The 18,156-nt window shown below is 42.3% G+C and overlaps 1 protein-coding gene across 5 annotated transcripts in view; it reads left to right on the forward strand.

The window, feature by feature from the left end:
- The first annotated feature begins 502 nt into the window (after window positions 1-502).
- Window positions 503-18,156, forward strand: part of CNOT10 (CCR4-NOT transcription complex subunit 10) — a 129,463-nt gene continuing 111,809 nt past the window's right edge. Inside the window, exons 1-8 of one of the 5 annotated variants that reach the window (XM_056520113.1) lie at window positions 503-632; window positions 3,392-3,483; window positions 6,102-6,196; window positions 7,975-8,136; window positions 9,351-9,501; window positions 11,686-11,834; window positions 11,930-12,019; window positions 15,048-15,131. In XM_056520113.1, the coding sequence (XP_056376088.1) occupies window positions 3,462-3,483; window positions 6,102-6,196; window positions 7,975-8,136; window positions 9,351-9,501; window positions 11,686-11,834; window positions 11,930-12,019; window positions 15,048-15,131 (753 nt within the window). In that variant the 5' untranslated portion in view covers window positions 503-632; window positions 3,392-3,461. Of the gene's footprint in view, window positions 633-786; window positions 869-1,409; window positions 1,547-3,391; window positions 3,484-6,101; window positions 6,197-7,974; window positions 8,137-9,350; window positions 9,502-11,685; window positions 11,835-11,929; window positions 12,020-15,047; window positions 15,132-18,156 lie in introns of those variants that run through there. The other 4 variants (XM_056520109.1, XM_056520112.1, XM_056520111.1 and 1 more) reach the window with 4 other exon arrangements.

The raw sequence follows: 18,156 nt of genomic DNA on the forward strand, positions 1-18,156 counted from the left end.
TGCGTTTTTCGTTTTAATTTCCCCACAAAAATAGTGTTTTTTGGTTGCGCCATACATTTTATGATATAATGAGTGATGTCATTACAAAGGACAACTGGTCGCGCAAAAAACAAGTCCTCATACTAGTCTGTGGATGAAAATATAAAAGAGTTATGATTTTTAGAAGGCGAGGAGGAAAAAATGAAAACGTAAAAATTAAATTGTCTGAGTCCTTAAGGCCAAAATGGGCTGAGTCCTTAAGGGGTTAAGTGTGTGTGAAGTAAAAAAGGTGTGGGGGAGGGTTAAAACATAGCATCCATTCATATTGCAGCTCTCATTTTGTCATGTAGTTTTTGATAACAGAGTTGTAATCTGATTGGTCACTATTAGTAATGCCCTTTCCCTTGTAAGAATTGTGATTACAGGTTTATGTATAATTACAGCCGCCATCATCTCGTAGACTTCGATTGACATATTGCTATAATTGGTCTGCAGAAAAATGGCTACTAGAAAGCTACACATCATATAGGGAGCCGGGCGCACGGAAGTGACGTCATATTGCCGGAAACGCAGAATTTGGACGTGAGTCGGGGGAGTACAGGGCGCAGGCGCGGAGTCACAGCTGTGGGGCCGCTCGGCGGGTTGTCTCTCTGGTAGGTTAGGGGTACATTCTCGGTTGAACCTGTTATGAGGTGAATGGTGTTTGTTGTATTCGGGTGAGAGCGGAGCCGAGGAGGATGTGTCGGGTGCAGTGGGCGTTATGCCCGGTAGTAGATATAAGATTATATGGCGGGTGTCAGCAGCTTCCTATAGACATGCACATAGCTGGTGTTATCTGTGCTGTCCTCTATCCCCATTATACAGTTCTCATTGGGAGGCTTGGAGCAGGGTATGTGATACATGAGTCATCTCTGAGGGTCCAGCCTGGGGAGAATGGGGTCTTATGTGAATGATGTGCTAGTCTGCTTGTGTGCTGCAGCTATCTTTTATAGTCTACTGCAGTGGTCTTCAACCTGTGGACCTGTTATGAGGTGAATGGTGTTTGTTGTATTCGGGTGAGAGCGGAGCCGAGGAGGATGTGTCGGGTGCAGTGGGCGTTATGCCCGGTAGTAGATATAAGATTATATGGCGGGTGTCAGCAGCTTCCTATAGACATGCACATAGCTGGTGTTATCTGCGCTGTCCTCTATCCCCATTATACAGTTCTCATTGGGAGGCTTGGAGCAGGGTATGTGATACATGAGTGATCTCTGAGGGTCCAGCCTGGGGAGAATGGGGTCTTATGTGAATGATGTGCTAGTCTGCTTGTGTGCTGCAGCTATCTTTTATAGTCTACTGCAGTGGTCTTCAACCTGTGGACCTGTTATGAGGTGAATGGTGTTTGTTGTATTCGGGTGAGAGCGGAGCCGAGGAGGATGTGTCGGGTGCAGTGGGCGTTATGCCCGGTAGTAGATATAAGATTATATGGCGGGTGTCAGCAGCTTCCTATAGACATGCACATAGCTGGTGTTATCTGCGCTGTCCTCTATCCCCATTATACAGTTCTCATTGGGAGGCTTGGAGCAGGGTATGTGATACATGAGTGATCTCTGAGGGTCCAGCCTGGGGAGAATGGGGTCTTATGTGAATGATGTGCTAGTCTGCTTGTGTGCTGCAGCTATCTTTTATAGTCTACTGCAGTGGTCTTCAACCTGTGGACCTGTAGTTTCAAAGCTACAACTCCCAGCATGCCCGGACAGCCGATGGCTGTCCGGGCATGCAGGGAGTTGTAGTTTTGCAACATCTGGAGGTCCGCAGGTTGAAGACCACTGGTCTACTGGACTGAGCGGGGTTGGGGGGCACCTGTGACAATTGTCATGCTGTCTGAACTAGGGATCGACCGATTATCGGTATGGCCGATAATCACGATTTTGGCCATTATCTGTATCGGCAGTTACCTTGCCGATAATGCGCCCCCCCCCCCCCCCCCGACCGACCCACCGCACCGCGTCGCACCCCCCACCGCATTGCCCCCATAGCCTCCCCCATCCCTGGTTTTATGATTACCTGTTCCCGGATCCCACGCTACTTCTTGCTCCTGCTGCGTCCTGCGTTACGCTGTGCGCAATGACAAGTGACGTGCGCGACGTGACGTCACCTTCAGTGCGCACAGTGACAATTCAGGAGGACGCCACCGGAGCCAGATGTGGAGTGGACCCCGGGAACAGGTAATTATAAAACGGGGGATGGGGGAGGCAATGGGGGTCGGTCACAGTGCGGCGGGTTGGGGGGGCGGTCATGGGTGCGGTGGCGGTGATAGGTCTCAGGGCCCCGGACAGGCAGGGGGAGAGAAGCGGGTGGCGGCGGCGGCCTATAGCACCGCAAAAGCCACTGCAGTGGATTGATTTAAAGCGCCCGCTTTAAATCAGTGATCTGCAGCGGTGTCGCGGGGGGATAAATAGCCGATAACTTATACCGGAATATTGGTATAAGTTATCGGCCCTAACCTCCACCGATTATCGGTATCGGCCCTAAAAAAACGATATTGGTCGATCCCTAGTCTGAACATCTCCCTGCCTCACCAGCTTTGATAGATTCTTCCTGTTTGCATAGAGAAAGAGATTCATCATCAATCAGTGCAGGTGAGGCGATAGCCACGGTGGCCGCACTGATCAACTATGGATCAGGATCTCTGAAAGTGATGACAAGTTCCTTTTTAAAAGCATTACTGTCATCTGTAAAAGCTTTTGAAATGTCAGACGTATGTCAAAAGTTTTATTCAGCCAGGGTCTGGGTGTTCAGAACTTCACCGTTTGCTTAATGGTCTATTCACACGTACAGTATTCTGTGCAGATTTGATGCGCAGGAGTTTCTGCTTCAGATTTCAATGTAAACTGATTAGACACTGCTTGGAATCCTGCGCTTCAAATCCGCGCAGAATACTGTACGTGTGAATAGACCCTAAAGGAGAAGGAACCGATGAGCACATCTCTTCCTGTCCTGCTGAAAGTCTTTAGCACGTCTATGGGGCCTTTAGCACTTCTATGCAGACTGTCTCCCACGATGAGATAGAGATCTCTTAGTTGAGAACTAATCTGTCTGTTCTAGCTATCTGAGGGGTCTCAACACTTCTCAAAAGTTTTGATCAATTGGGGAAATGTCTGACATTTCCATAGTTTGTACAGATGGTTGTAATACTTTAAATGTGCCAACATAGCTGAGTTTTGTATAAGTTTAGATCCATAGCTGTTTTGCAATGTAAATGGTCATTTTTTCCTAGTTATAAAAAGTTTGTAAGTAGGGAATATATAGTTTTAATATTGGGTTATAGTTGATTTTTTTTTTTTGATCATCTAAATTTAATGGCATGTGGGATCATATTTGTTACTATTGAACAGTTTCTTATTTTTACTGTATTATTTTTCCTTTCCAGATAGAAAATATACTCCTCCTATACTAAGCAGAATTCAGATCAGAATTTGTTCATCTGGGTTTGGTGAAGAATGGCAGCAGATAAAGCAGGGGGTAAGTTGGTGCTCTTTTAAAGTGTACTTGTCATATCACCAATAAAATGGTTCTGTGTTACTTATTAGTTTTCATGTGTCTGCCTTCTGTATTTGGATCACACATTCCTCTGTTCTGCTGCCCACTCATTCTGACATCCACTTCTTGGGAAGGGGCTTGTCTGAGGCAAGCACTGAGCTTGTACTCACTGACCAGGCATTCACTTCCTCCTTGAGTGTGCAGTGCTGAGTCTCTTCATCCAATCATCCTCCTCTCTATTTTCAGACAGGAGTCTGATAGGACAGGAGTGAGCACAGAGGTGTGCTAGTCCCACCCTCACTTGTTGGACTTTGTTCATGTCTGTGCTTTAGCTTGGGCCAAGATGATGATGCTGCTGCCGAAGAGGACCATGTTTCTGGATTGTATGGGTACCTCTAGTGGTCTTTTTATATAAGCCATGATTTCTATATAAAGGAGAGCTTTTTTAATGAAATGTATTTGGTTAATGTTTTGCCAAGATGTACAACTCATACATTTTTTTGGATTCTGACAGTGCCCATTTAGGGTGTATTCCCATGTACCGTATCCTGCAAATATTTAATGCTGCAGATTTCAGCACTTTAGATTTCTGCAGCTTCAAATGTGTGAATAGTTGTCTTAAGAGGACCAACAGGAGTTCACATAGCATTTTATAAAAAGTCCTGAGCCTGTTCTCTTCTGTCAAGTTGCAGATGACAAAAACACTAAGAAACCAGTTGTCACTGAAACTTCTTTAGGTGTCACTTAACCCCTTAAGGACACATGACGTACTGGAACGTCATGTGTCCACTCCCGATCTATAACGCCGTGGGTCGGGCCCGGCCTCTAACAACGTCCGGGACCCGTGGCTAATAGCGCGCGGCATTGATCGCGGTGCCGCGCGCTATTAACCCTTTAGACGTGGCGTTCAAAGTTTAAAGTGAAAGTGTAACCATGCCGGTTAGCTCAGTGGGCTGTTCGGGATAGCCGCGGTGAAATCGCGGCATCCCGAACAGATTACAGGACAGCAGGAGGGTCCCTACCTGCCTCCTCGCTGTCCAATCACCGAATGACTGCTCAGTGCCTGAGATCCAGGCATGAGCAGTCAAGCATCAGAATCATCGATCACTGGTTTCCTATGAGAAACTAGTGATCAATGTAAAAGATCAGTGTGTGCAGTGTTATAGGTCCCTATGGGACCTATAACACTGCCAAAAAAAAATGAGAAAAAACAAAGTGAATAAAGATAATTTAACCCCTTCCCTATTAAAAGTTTGAATCACCCCCCCTTTTCCCATAAAAAAAAAAACTGTGTAAATAAACATATATGGTATCGCCGCGTGCGGAAATGTCCGAATTATAAAAATATATTGTTAATTAAACCGCACGGTCAATGGCGTACGCGCAAAAAAATTCCAAAGTCCAAAATAGTGCATTTTTGCCCACTTTTTATATCATGAAAAAATTATCAATAAGTCCTATCAATGCAAAAATGGTACCGTTAAAAACTTCAGATCACGGCGCAAAAAATGAGCCCTCATACTGCCCCATACGCGGGAAAAATAAAAAAATTTTAGGGTTCAGAAGATGACAATTTTAAACGTATTCATTTTCCTGCTTGAAGTTATGATTTTTTCCAGAAGTACGACAAAATCAAACCTATATAAGTAGGGTATCATTTTAACCGTATGGACCTACAGAATAAAAATAAGGTGTCATTTTTACCGAAAAATGTACTACGTAGAAACGGAAGCCCCCAAAAGTTACAAAACGGCATTTTTTTTTTTTCAATTTTGTCTCACAGTGATTTTTTTTTCCGTTTCACTGTAGATTTTTGGGCAAAATGACTAATGTCATTACAAAGTAGAATTGGTAGCGCAAAAAATATGCAATCATATGGATTTTTAGGTGCAAAATTGAGTTATGATTTTTTAAAGGCAAGGAGCAAAAAACGAAAATGCAAAAAACGGAAAACCCCCCAGTCCTTTAAGGGGTTAAAGGGGTATTCCAGGCAAATACTTCTTATCCCCTATGCAAAGGATAGGGGGATAAGATGTCTCATCGGGGGGGGGGGGGGGGGGGGGGAGGCGCTTCTGCTGGGACCCCCACATTCTATGCAGGGCTGCTTCTCCAGTCTCGAAATCTTCTGTTTTTCCGGGACCGGAGATGTGACTCCATTCCCCTCCATTAATTTCCGAGACTGGAGAAGCAGCCCTGCATAGAATTCAGGTGCTGCATGGATGTCACTGGGAGTCCCAGCGGCAGGCCCTCCGCGATCAGACATCTTATCCCCTATCTTTTGGATAGGGGATATGATGTATTTGGCCGGAATACCCCTTTAATTATTATTAAAAACATTTTTTTTTAAAGCCATTCGGTTAGGTACGGGCACTGTGTAGCCAGATAAAAACCCAGTTTATGGAATGGATTTTATTCCATTCTATGCGGGGCTGCTTATTTGTTTACTTTTTTTTCCCTAATCTATGATTTACTTGATGTTTTTTTTTTTTTGTGGGACAATGTTAAAGTAATGTCCATAATGTTAACTTTTTTCCTGGTAGAAACTGAAAAATATGCTTGCCATGGTTGTAACTAGGTGTTTTTTTTTTTATCCTCTTTAGAACAGGGCACAGAAAAAAATGAGGCTTCTGCCAACTGTTCAGGCATCTCTGATCAAGAAAAAGAGCTGTCCAGGTGTTCTTTCCAGGCATTCATGGTAATGTGTTTCTTGTGTTTCTGTTGAATGCGAGCTGCATTTATTAGTTATTTTAGTGCATGGGCTTCTTAAAGAAAATCTGTCATCATTATAACCCACACTTACCTGTCATACAGGCTTGTAATGCGGGTCATACTGATCAAAATGATACTAACGGCGCCCTGACACGTCCAGCTGTTTCTCCGTAATTGCTCATTTTCTGTATATTCAAATCAGGCCCTTGGGGCATGGGCGGAGCTACAACCCGAGCTCTGGGCACTCTGATGTAATCTTCAGCGGGCAGGCGCTCTGCCTGGCTCATGCATGTCCATAATCCACCTCCCTGCTAGTGTGACAGTGTTACTGTACAGCACATGCGCTGCTTCCTGGGTACACCCGAAAGTGGCAAATGCAAAGTACAGTTACAGGGCCACGCTAGCAGGGGAGGGGGATTTATAAATATGCATGAGCCGTTGAAGATTACATCAGTGCCCGGAGCTCGGGTTGTAGCTCTGCCCTGTAGAAACTACAGATTTGCATGGTCTGCATGGCAGCCAGAGTGGACATGTTGGAGTTTGCTCCCATACCACTTCATGTGCTCCTGGTCACAGCTCTGTCATCATGCCTGCTACTAGCTACCTGGTGGGCTTGCTGGACTCCTTCCTTATTTTGGAATGAATACTGCTGGGATCTGCTTATTGAACTGCTCTGCCTACCTGCAGCCTGTGCCAAGGAACGGAGTGCCTGTCCTGAGGACGACATGCTCATTGTGCCCAGTGATCCATCTTGTTACTGATTTTGGTTCTTTGTCTGGCTTGCTTATTAACTGGGATGAATCAGTTATCTCTTCTTTTTATGATTTGTGCTATCCCCTTACGGTTCAAGAAAAAATGGGACTGATATGGGTGGCTTGTTCTTAAATAACTGGGAAACCCTTTGCAAGGCTATCTGGTTGTAGCAACTGTTCAAACTTCATAAAGTGTATAGAACCTTGTCTTACTACATAGGCTTGGCTTGTGCTTCAGTTGGGGGGGGGGGGGGTGATGCTACTCTACTGCATATGGTCTGGAATTGCCCTCTTCTCTTTTCCTTTTGGTGGGAAGATGTGCAGAATCTATGACATGAATTTACCTTTCATCTAAATGCTGTATCTTGGGCCTTACAAGTAGTAGCGAGGAACCAGTTGAACTCGAGGTAGGAGTCCTAAGACTCCTGTATTTGGTGAGGAAACAGATTGCTCAGTTCTTGCTCTTTTCCACTCCCATTAATGAATTCTTTACCTATGTATTGCTTGTCGTTCCCCTTGAAAGGGGGTTTGCATAAAGTCTCATAAATTAACCTCTGTATGGCACCCATGGTATAAAGAATGCTGCATGGGAGGATCCGTCACAAGGTGTGCTATTTCTCTAACTTAACCTGAGCTGCTGTTGGGGGGGATCTCTCAGCTACAGTTGTTTCTTCTTTCCGGACAGAACTTCTTTCAAAGTCTCCTTCTTCTTATGGACTGAGTAGAGCTGATATAGGGTATCATTTTATTGTGTGCCTTTCTACTTGTTTGGGAAGTACATGTATTGTCTACTGGCGTTTTTACTTTTTCTGCTTGGCAGGTAGATTTGTGAGTTTTAGGTAGTAGGTTACTGTTTTTCCGATAACTACTCTAGGCCCTCTGTAGATCCCATGGGCTCTTTATACGTCACAGTCATGAATGATTTTGCCTGTGTATAAAATATGTGGGGTTATCTTTTTTGGTTTTTATTCTTTTGTAAAGGACTATTATAATTTTTATTTTTGCATACCAGGCAGGAAACTATGAAGCTTGTCTTCAGCATCTTGGTGAACTAAAAGAAATTAACAAGGATGATTACAAAATAATGCTGAATATGGCAGTCACTGAGTTTTATAAAAATAACCAGACTACAACAGACAACTTTAAACAGACACTAAACCAGCTAAGAAATGAGGTAAGCTTTTCCTTGTTATGCGAAGTACGTGCCTATTATTTCAGATTTTACTTTCTCTCAAAATGTTAATTTTATGATTGGTTCCATTACATACATAGAAGGGACTTTAGTTCAGTGTAAAGTAAACATTAAAAAGGACCTGTGGACTTTCCAGGCCTGTCTAAGTTAAAAAAAATAAATAAATTAAAAAAAAAACTTTCCCTATTTTTGGAGCAACTTTGTACTGGTCATGTATGAATTATTAGACACTTGGGTGTTTCTATTCCCTTTAGAAAATATTGAAGGAATGTCATAACTTAATTAAAAATAAATGATTAAGTGCTCTATAATTGTTACTTTACAAGGAATGCAAGTTATTATCGAAAAATGGTGAGCGAACAGGTGTTTTTCCAGGGGAGCTTAGGTGAGCATATGAGGTTGGGAGTTTGAGATCCTCTTTAGGGCAGCCTGCTTCCAGGAATCTCACATTATTGCTATCATGCATTTTTTATATTTGCCGATGTTGGCTTATAGGAACTAAAGCGTTCACAAACTCCTACATAACTTTATACTTAATTCACCTGGTCCAGAATCTGTACTCTGGTCTGCCCTGGTCCCTCTTGCCCTGATGATGCGCTCTGCTGATAAACAAATGGCGCCCATAGGGGTGAGTAAACAGAAGGACCAGCGATGGATCTTGCAAGGTTTGACCTATTTTGTTGTTTTACACAGCACAGTAAAGCATACCTGTCAGATCCCACAAAGAAATGTTACTCAGTACCTAATCCTGACCATCTACATCAAATTTTTATTCCTCTATCACCTATATTTATTATAAATATACCCCTTTTCATTAGCTCAGTGGTAGAAATTCTCAGGGGAAGGGAGGAAGCAGGTCCCTCCCTTGTGGTGGTAGGTGATTGGTGTTTATGCTCATGCAGCCTTGTCCATAACTGATGGACAAGCCTGATGCTGCTGCAGGACTGGTTAGTGTCCCAGTAGGTATGAGGACCCCTAGTGGTGGGATTTTAATAGACTTTCTTTTTTTTTTTTTTTTTTTTTATATTCAAAATTATTTACAAATGGTCTTCTTTCATTTTCGTTAAAAATATAGTTTTTGGATCTGACACTGCCCATTTAAGTTTATAATAAAAATAAATCGTCCCTTCTAAAGCAGAATTCTCTAATATTCTCAGTGCTGATTGCTAAGTCGTTGTTGTAAACTTTACATATAGGTCCATTCAGCTGTGGATGAGATGGACAGCTTAGATGATGTAGAAAACAGCATGCTTTATTACAACCAGGCTGTCATCCTGTATTATCTACGTCAGCACATGGAAGCCATTGCCATTGGAGAAAAACTTTATCAGTTCATTGAGCCCTTCGGTAAGTGCACCACTCCAGTAGACACCTTCCATTAAAGTTTGTAGATTGTTTATAGATTTGCTCCTTTCTTTTGTTGGTGTTTTATGTTCTAATGATCTTTTAAATGGTGATAAAAACGAATACTAAATTATTTCTATAAGGCTGGTTCGCACAGTTTATTCAGTTTATGGTATGAGGAGAGAATGTAAATTCTCCAGAAAATCTCACCTGTTTAACCCAACAAGGAGTGCAGCCCCTGATGTGAAGATCAGATGGGAGAGGTAGGCCCCAATCACATGGATGGAAAAATTCCGGTTGGACATTCTACAGGCAGCATTGTTATTGCTGATAACACGTTTCAAAGGCTTATTCAAATGAACACCTGTAACTTTAAAAGTAGTAATAAATGCTTAATGGCCACTGTCAGATGATAAAAAAAAAAAAAAAAAAAAAAAAAAAAAGTTGTACATCTTGGCAAAACAGTAACCTTTCTAATATCTCTAGTACTCCTCAATGTTCTCTCCTGTCCTATCAGACAATAGAGAACACAGAGGAGTGCTGGCCCACTCACTTACTGGACTGTGCCCGTGCCTGTGCTTCAGCTTGGACAAAGCCATCATTTTATAATCAATGATTTCTATAAATAGTAAATAACATTTTCTATGAAGTATATAAGAAAGGTTAATGTTTAGCTAAGATGTACAACATATAACATTTTTTTTTAATCTGACAGTGGCCAATTAAATAAATACTGTAGAAAAAACAAAATTACTACTTTTAAAGTTACTGAAAGGTTTGAATAAACCTTTGAAACTTATCAACAATAACAATGCTGCCTGTAGAATGTCCAAGTGGCATTTTTCTACCTCTCCCATCTGATCTTTACATCAGGAGCGGCACTTCTTGTTAAAACAGATGGGATTTTCTGGAGAACTTTCTCTTCTCATATAGTCTGACATTTTCCTGTATAAGTACAGTAAAGAAGGCGGCCTTGGCCTTCTACTCATCCTCCTCCACCTGGCCTTCTTAAAGTCTGTTTTTGTAGCCATCCTAGTTGAACGCTTATAGGAAAAATGAAAACCTATTATGCTGTGATCACTGTTACCAAGATGCTCCCTCCACCTCTACGCCGATACTATGTCTAGCCTATTGTTTAGTAGAAGGTCCAGAAGTGACCCCCCCCCTCCTTTGTTGGGTCCTTCACTAGTTGGAAAGGGTGACTGTCCTTTATTGCCAAAATGTTACTTGGCATGACCTGCATAATAATGACTTCACTCTTATTTGCTGTCCATCTACTTGTCTTTTTAGCAGGTTTTCTGTTGCTTCCATTATACTGGGTGACTTATAACAAACCCACTTGGTAATTTATTGTTTTTGTTTTCTTCCGCCTCTAGAGACTCCACATAATTTATTTTCCTCCATGTCTTCGTGCAGAATGGGCCTAAAACAGGATTTTACTTATAAACAAATCCCTCCCCATGACCCTGTAAATTAACTGCAGTCATACTAGATCCTACTTTCATTCCTACAGTTTTCCTGAATAAAGGTGTAATTTCGCTCTATTAATGTAATCACTTAATATATGATTGTTACATACACACATAAGTTGCAACACCTTGGTGCGTTATTTTTTTTTTTGTATTTTTTGTATTTTTTTTTGGTCAATGTATGAGTTTATTTTTATTATGTCTGTTTTTTTCATCTTTTTAACCACTAATATGACCACAAAAAATGCCCAGAATGGTGCCAAAGCTCTAAGGGATAATGGCCTAGATTTATCAAACTGTGTGAGAGAAAAAATTGAGTAATTTTCTCACAGCAACCAATCACAGCTCAGCTTTCACTTTACCAGAGCTCGTTAGCTGAGCGGTGATTGGTTGCTGTGGAAAATCTCTCCACTTTTTTTTTTCTCTCCCTTTGAACAATCCCAGACCCCCCCCCCCCCCCCATATGCACCATGGAAACAAGGTGAAGACTCAAACTAATTTAAAGGAATGGCATCCAGTCAGCACTTTTTCTATACTGTAATCGCAGGCAGTACCTATTAAGTATTTTTAAATAGAGGTTATGTACAAATCTGTATAACTTTCTACTTTCTAAAGTCAGTTGATCTGAAAACACTACCCCCCCCCCCCCTCATGGTGTATAGTCAAGCTTCTTTATTTAGAAAACTTTGTTTTTTCCTCGTCTTTTTTTTTTTTTTAGAAGAGAAATTTGCACATGCTGTGTGCTTTCTTCTGGTTGACATATACCTTCTAACTTATCAAACTGAGAAAGCCTTACATCTTTTGGTGGTTCTAGAAAAAATGATCCTGCAAGGCAGCAACAATAATAAAAATGGTAAAAACAATGAGGTAAGTCATTAAGGATATAAAATTCTGCACAATCATATAATAGGTGGGGGTATAACGTGTTGTGTTTTTTATTTGCTTTTGTTTTTTTTTTGTAGACCAACAATAATAGCAATAACAAAGAAGCCCTAAACACAAAGACTGAAGGAGGTGTTCAGTTAGAAGCTGCAAAGTCCAAAATTCATCAGGTATAAACTGTCCCCCTTCTTTAAATGAACCACAACCCTGTGGTCAAATCACAAAATGTGACATTGGGTGTGCAACAATTGGGGTCGCTGCAGGCATTGTCTGAACAGTAGCTGAGGCTGGACGCTGCTGCAGCTACTGGTTTACTGAGCAGGCTGTGTATGGGCTAATACCAAACGCAAAAAAGCATTGTGCAGCAGGACCAGCTCCAGAATAACTGCAGTGGCATATGGAGCAAAAAAAGTATATATATTTTTTTCCGTATATGCAAAACAAGTTTTATTAACCCCTTAAGGACTCAGCGTTTTTCAGTAATTGCCTTTGTTTTTTCTTCCTTTTTAAAAAGCATAACCCTTTCAATTTTCTACAAAAAATCTTATAATGGCTTATTTTTTGCGCCACCAATTCTACTTTCTAATGACATCAGTCATTTTACCCAACAATCAACGGCGAAACCAAAAAATAAATCATTGTGCGTCAAAAATGAAAAAATGCCATTTTGTAAATTTTGGGGGCATCCTTTTCTACGCAGTGCATTTTTCAGTAAAATTGACACCTTTATTCTGTAGGTCCATACGATTAATATGATACCCTACTTATATAGGTTTGACTTTTGTCTTCTGGAAAAAATCATAACTACATGCACGACAATTAATACCTTTACAAATGTGGTGGTGAGGCGATCCAATGCTGAGGTAGCCTGAGGGCTTACCTCTCCTTCCATGCCGGTTGCTGTACTGTGAACGATAAAGCCTGTCAGGACCAGGCTTTATTAATCGAGTGCAGGGCACACAGATCAATGTGGTTCTATGAAACCACATTGATCTGTATGAGGAATCTAATGATTCCTCCTAAAAGTCCCCTAAGGAGACTAAAAATGTGTTTAAAAAAAAGTTGAATAAAAAGTAAAAAAAAAAAAAAACTCACATTAACCCCTTCCTTATTAAAAGTTTAAATCGCCCTCCTTTTCCCAAATTCCATATAACAAAATATTTAACCATAATAAAAATAAACATGTCGTATAGCGCGTGCGTAAATGTCAAAACTAAAAAAATATATCGTTAATTGAACCGCATGGTCAATGGCATACGCGGAAAAAAATCTCAAGTCCAAAATAGCATATTTTTTGTCACTTTTTAGATCATGAAAAAATTAAGAGCGATTTTAAAGTCTGATTAATGCAAAAATGGTACCGCTAAAAGCTTCAGATCACGGTGCAAAAAATGAGCCCTGTACACAGAAAAATAAAGTTATAGGGATCAGAAGATGACCATTTTAAACGTATAAATTTTCCTGCATGTAGTTATGATTTTTTTTTCCAGACGGAAGACAAAATCAAACCTATATAAGTTGGGTATCATTTTAATCGTATGGACCTACAGAATAAAGAATGTAATTTTTTACAGAAAAATTTGCTGCGTAGAAACGGAAGCCCCCAAAATGTACAAAGTGGTTTTTTTTCTTCAATTATGTTGCACAATGAATTTATTTATTTTTTGTTTCGCCGTAGATTTTTGGGTAAAATTACTGATGTCATTACAAAGTAGAATTGGTGGCACAAAATATATGCAATCGTATGGATTTTTAGGTGCAAAATTGAAAGGGTTATAATTTTTAAAAGGTAAGGAGGAAAAATGAGTGCAAAAAACGGAAAAAACACTCGGTCCTTAAGGGGTTAATGGGAAAAGGGGGGTGATTCAGACTTTCATTAGGGAAGGGGTTAAATCCCATTTATTAACACTTTATTTTCCCTTTTTTTTTTTTTTTGCAATGTTATAGGGGACTATAACATTGCACACACTGATTTCCTACACTGATCACGTGTGACCCCGCATTATATCGCGGGAGCCGGCACAGGACGTAAATATATGTCCTGCATCATTAAGGAGTTAAACAAGACGGATGGAAAAAGGATTTTTATTATATTTTTTTTTTGTGTGCCAAAAGTAAAATGGATAGTAGAAGTGTCTCGGGTTGGTTGACTATTTCAACTCTCAAAATGGCTTCAATTTGAGTCACCACTGAGGTCCAGAAGAAATGGAGGGGAGGGCATGTCCACTTTATGTGGGACATACCGTATTTTTCGCCGTATAAGACGCACTTTTTCTTCCCCAAAACTGGGGGGCAAAAGTTGGTGCGTCTTATACGGCGAATACCTGCGGCCATCAACGGCCGGGACCCACGTGTAATACAGGACATCACCGTATTAACCCTTCAGACGCGGCGATCAAACTGACTGCCGCGTCTGAAGCAAGAATAACACTAACCTGGCTGTTCAGTCGGGTTGTTCGGGACCGCCGCGGTGAAATTGCAGTGTCCCGAACAGCTTACAGGACACCGGGAGGGAACTTGCCTGCCTCCTCGGTGTCTGCTCCATGCCGGGATCCCCTGCATGGCCGGCGCGCTCCTTCGACGTTATCACGTCGTCGCGCACGCCGTCCCGTCATCCAATAGAAGCGGTGTGCGTAGCGACGTGATGATGGCGACGAAGAGCGTGGATCCTGGGGAAGAAGACGTCTAGAGCCTCGGGGACACCACGGGGACGCGGCAACAGCGATGGAGCGACATCCAGGGCAGCAGGGTGCGTCTTATATGCCGGTGCGTCCTATAGGGCGAAAAATACGGTAGTTCCCCATGTCTCCCTCCAATGCCAGTACAGATCAGGTGCAGAAGGGTTCATCTTAAGGTATAGCCCCCCCCCCCCCCGGCTGAGCAAAGTCAGAATAGCTGTAAGGCTAGGTTTCTACACAAGTCTTTTTTGGCAAAAACAGCCACTGCAGTCAGAAGTGGATCCAGTAGGAATGAAAAGTTATTTTATATTTTCCACTCCTTTTAGAATACACGTCTGGCTTTGGCTTGCAAACTGCAGTGGCAGTTTAAAAAAAAAAAAAAAAAGCCAGAAAAAAAACCTGTGTGGAAACCTAGCCTAACTTTCATAACATGAACATATAAGCTGTTATTTAACAGAAAAGACTGGTCACTGCTTTTACGGTATATTGTTTTTAAAAATTATTCGTTCTGTTCTTTCAGCACAAAGTAAGGGCATACATTCAAATGAAGTCTTTGAAAGCTTGCAAAAGGGAGATAAAGTCTGTCATGAACACGTCTGGAAATGTAAGTATACTCCATGGTAGCAATGTCCACTTCATGGTATTAAAAGTAAAGTAAGTGAATGTGATCCAGTGCCCTGGAAAATGGGTTAAAAGATAAACTGATGGGGGATTTTTCACAACTTTGCCCTCTTGAAAGTCTATATAAAAAAGAAACCCTTTAACTTGCCTCTGGTGTGCTGCTTCTATCCCCGGCTGCACTCTTCTGCTCAGAAATTGTGATGCCTGTGCCTGGAGTGTCACACTGCCCTTCAGCCATTTACTGGCAATGTCCCTACTTGCTAACTAAAAGTTTTTGTTAAACTTTCAAGTGGGCAAAGTTGTGGGGAAAAACCTTCCCATTGGATAACCCCTTTAACCCCTTAAGGACCGGAGGTTTTTCCGTTTTTGCATTTTCGTTTTTTGCTCCTTGCCTTTAAAAAATCATAACTCTTTCAAATTTACACCTAAAAATCCATATGATGGCTTATTTTTTGCGCCACCAATTCTACTTTGTAATGACGTCAGTCATTTTGCCCAAAAATCTATGGTGAAGCGGGAAAAAAAAACATTGTGCGACAAAATTAAAAAAAAAACGCTGTTTTGTAACTTTTGGGGGCTTCCATTTCTACGTAGTACATTTTTCAGTAAAAATGACACCTGATATGTATTCTGTAGGTCCATACGATTAAAATGATACCCTACTTATATAGGTTTGATTTTGTCGGACTTCTGGAAAAAATCATAACTACATGCAGGAAAATTAATACGTTTAAAATTGTCATCTTCTGACCCCTATAACTTTTTTATTTTTCCGTGTATGGGGCGGTATGAGGGCTCATTTTTTGCGCCGTGATCTGAAGTTTTTAACGGTACCATTTTTGCATTGATAGGACTTATTGATCGCTTTTTATTCATTTTTTCATGATATAAAAAGTGACCAAAAATGCACTATTTTGGACTTTGGAATTTTTTTGCGCGCACGCCATTGACCGTGCGGTTTAATTAACGATATATTTTTATAATTCGGACATTTCCGCACGCGGCGATACCATTTATGTTTATTTTTATTTTTATTTACACTGTGTTTTTTCTTTTATGGGAAAAGGGGGGTGATTCAAACTTTTAATAGGGAAGGGGTTAAATGATGTTTATTCACTTTTTTTTTGCACTTTTTTTTTGCAGTGTTATAGCTCCCATAGGGACCTATAACACTGCACACACTGATCTTTTACATTGATCACTGGTTTCTCATAAGAAACCAGTGATCGATGATTCTGCCGCATGACTGCTCATGCCTGGATCTCAGGCACTGAGCAGTCATTCGGCGATCGGACAGCGAGGAGGCAGGTAGGGGCCCTCCCGCTGTCCTGTCAGCTGTTCGGGATGCCGCGATTTCACCGCGGCTATCCCGAACAGCCCACTGAGCTAGCCGGCATGCTTTCGGTTTCACTTTAGACGCGGCGTTCAACTTTGAACGCCGCGTCTAAAGGGTTAATAGCGCGCGGCACAGCGATCAATGCCGCGCGCTATTAGCCACGGGTCCCGGCCGTTGTTAGAGGCCGGGCCCGACCCGCTATGACGCGGGGCCACGCCGTGGCCCCGCGTTATAGATCGGGAGTGGACACATGACGTTCCAGTACGTCATGTGTCCTTAAGGGGTTAACCTCCTGAGCGGTAATCCCGAGCGTGACTCGGGGTTAATTTTCCCTGCCAGGATCGGTAACCCCGAGTCACGCTCGGGGTAGAATTGCAGAGTTCCCGGCCGGGCTGCACGATATATCGCAAAAGCAATGCGATATAGCGATGCGGCCCCCGGGAAAACATGCGATTATCTGCTCTGGTCGGCTCCCGTTGCGGGGGCCGGCCAGAGCAGGTAAAGAAAAATACTAAAAGTCAGTGTTTCCCTACCAGGGGGCCTCCAGCTGTTGCAAAACTACAACTCTCAGCATGCCCGAACAGCCAAAGGCTGTCCGGGCATGCTGGAAGTAGTAGTTTCACAACAGCTGGAGGCACCCTGTTAGAAAAACACTGAGCTAAATGTAAAAGGAAAAAGTAGTAAAATAAAAAAAACTTTTGCTCACCTAGTCCCTGAAGATGTCGTTCCCCTCCGTGCGCTCTGGTCCCTGCTCTATTCATCTTACAGGACCTTTCACTTTTCAGCCAATCACAGGCCACAGTGGTGTAAAGCCAGTGATTGAAGGTGACATGGGGGGGGAAGAATGTGACAAGGGGGGGGGGGGGAATGTGACAAGGGGAGGGGGAATGTGACAGGGGAGGGGGGGGATGTGACAGGGGGAGGGGAATGTAACATGAAGAGGGAGAATGTGACAAGGGGGGAAGAATGTGACAAGGAGGGGGGAGAATGTGACGGGGGGATGTGACAAGGGAGGGGGAATGTGATGGGGGAGATGTGAAATGGGCGGTGGGGAGATGTGAAATTCAGTGCAAAAAATTGTACCGCTTTTGGTACAAATTTCCAGAAAGAATCATACCGCCAGGGAGGTTAAAGTACCTGTCATGAAAGAAACTTTTGATATGTTGTCCACTAATGTATTCCAAATAACTTTGTAATTGCATGTGTTTAACCCCTTAAGGATGCAGGGTTTTTCTGTTTTTTGTATTTTCATTTTTTCCTCATCATTCTAAAAATCATAACGCTTTAAATTTTGCACATAAAATTTTTCACTGTGTTAAAGTAGAATATGTCACAAAAAAACAATCTCTGGATCAAAACAATCGGTAAAAGCATCCCAGAGTTAATGCTTAACCCCTTAACAACCAAGGACATATATTTACGTCCTTGACCGGCACCCGCGATATAACGCGGGGTCACGCGGTGATCCCACATCATATCGGGTCAGTCCCGGCATGTCGGGACCTGAGGCTAATAGCGCGCGGCAGCGATCACGGTGCCGCACGCTATTAACCCTTTAGACGCGGCGTTCAAAGCTGAAGCTTTAAAGTGAAAGCTGCACGGCTGCTCAGTTGGGCTGATCGGGACCACCGCAGTGAAAATGCGGTGTCCCGATCAGCTAGGACACAAGCGG

Source organism: Hyla sarda, chromosome 5 (assembly GCF_029499605.1).
Source record: "Hyla sarda isolate aHylSar1 chromosome 5, aHylSar1.hap1, whole genome shotgun sequence".
NCBI lineage: Eukaryota > Metazoa > Chordata > Amphibia > Anura > Hylidae > Hyla > Hyla sarda.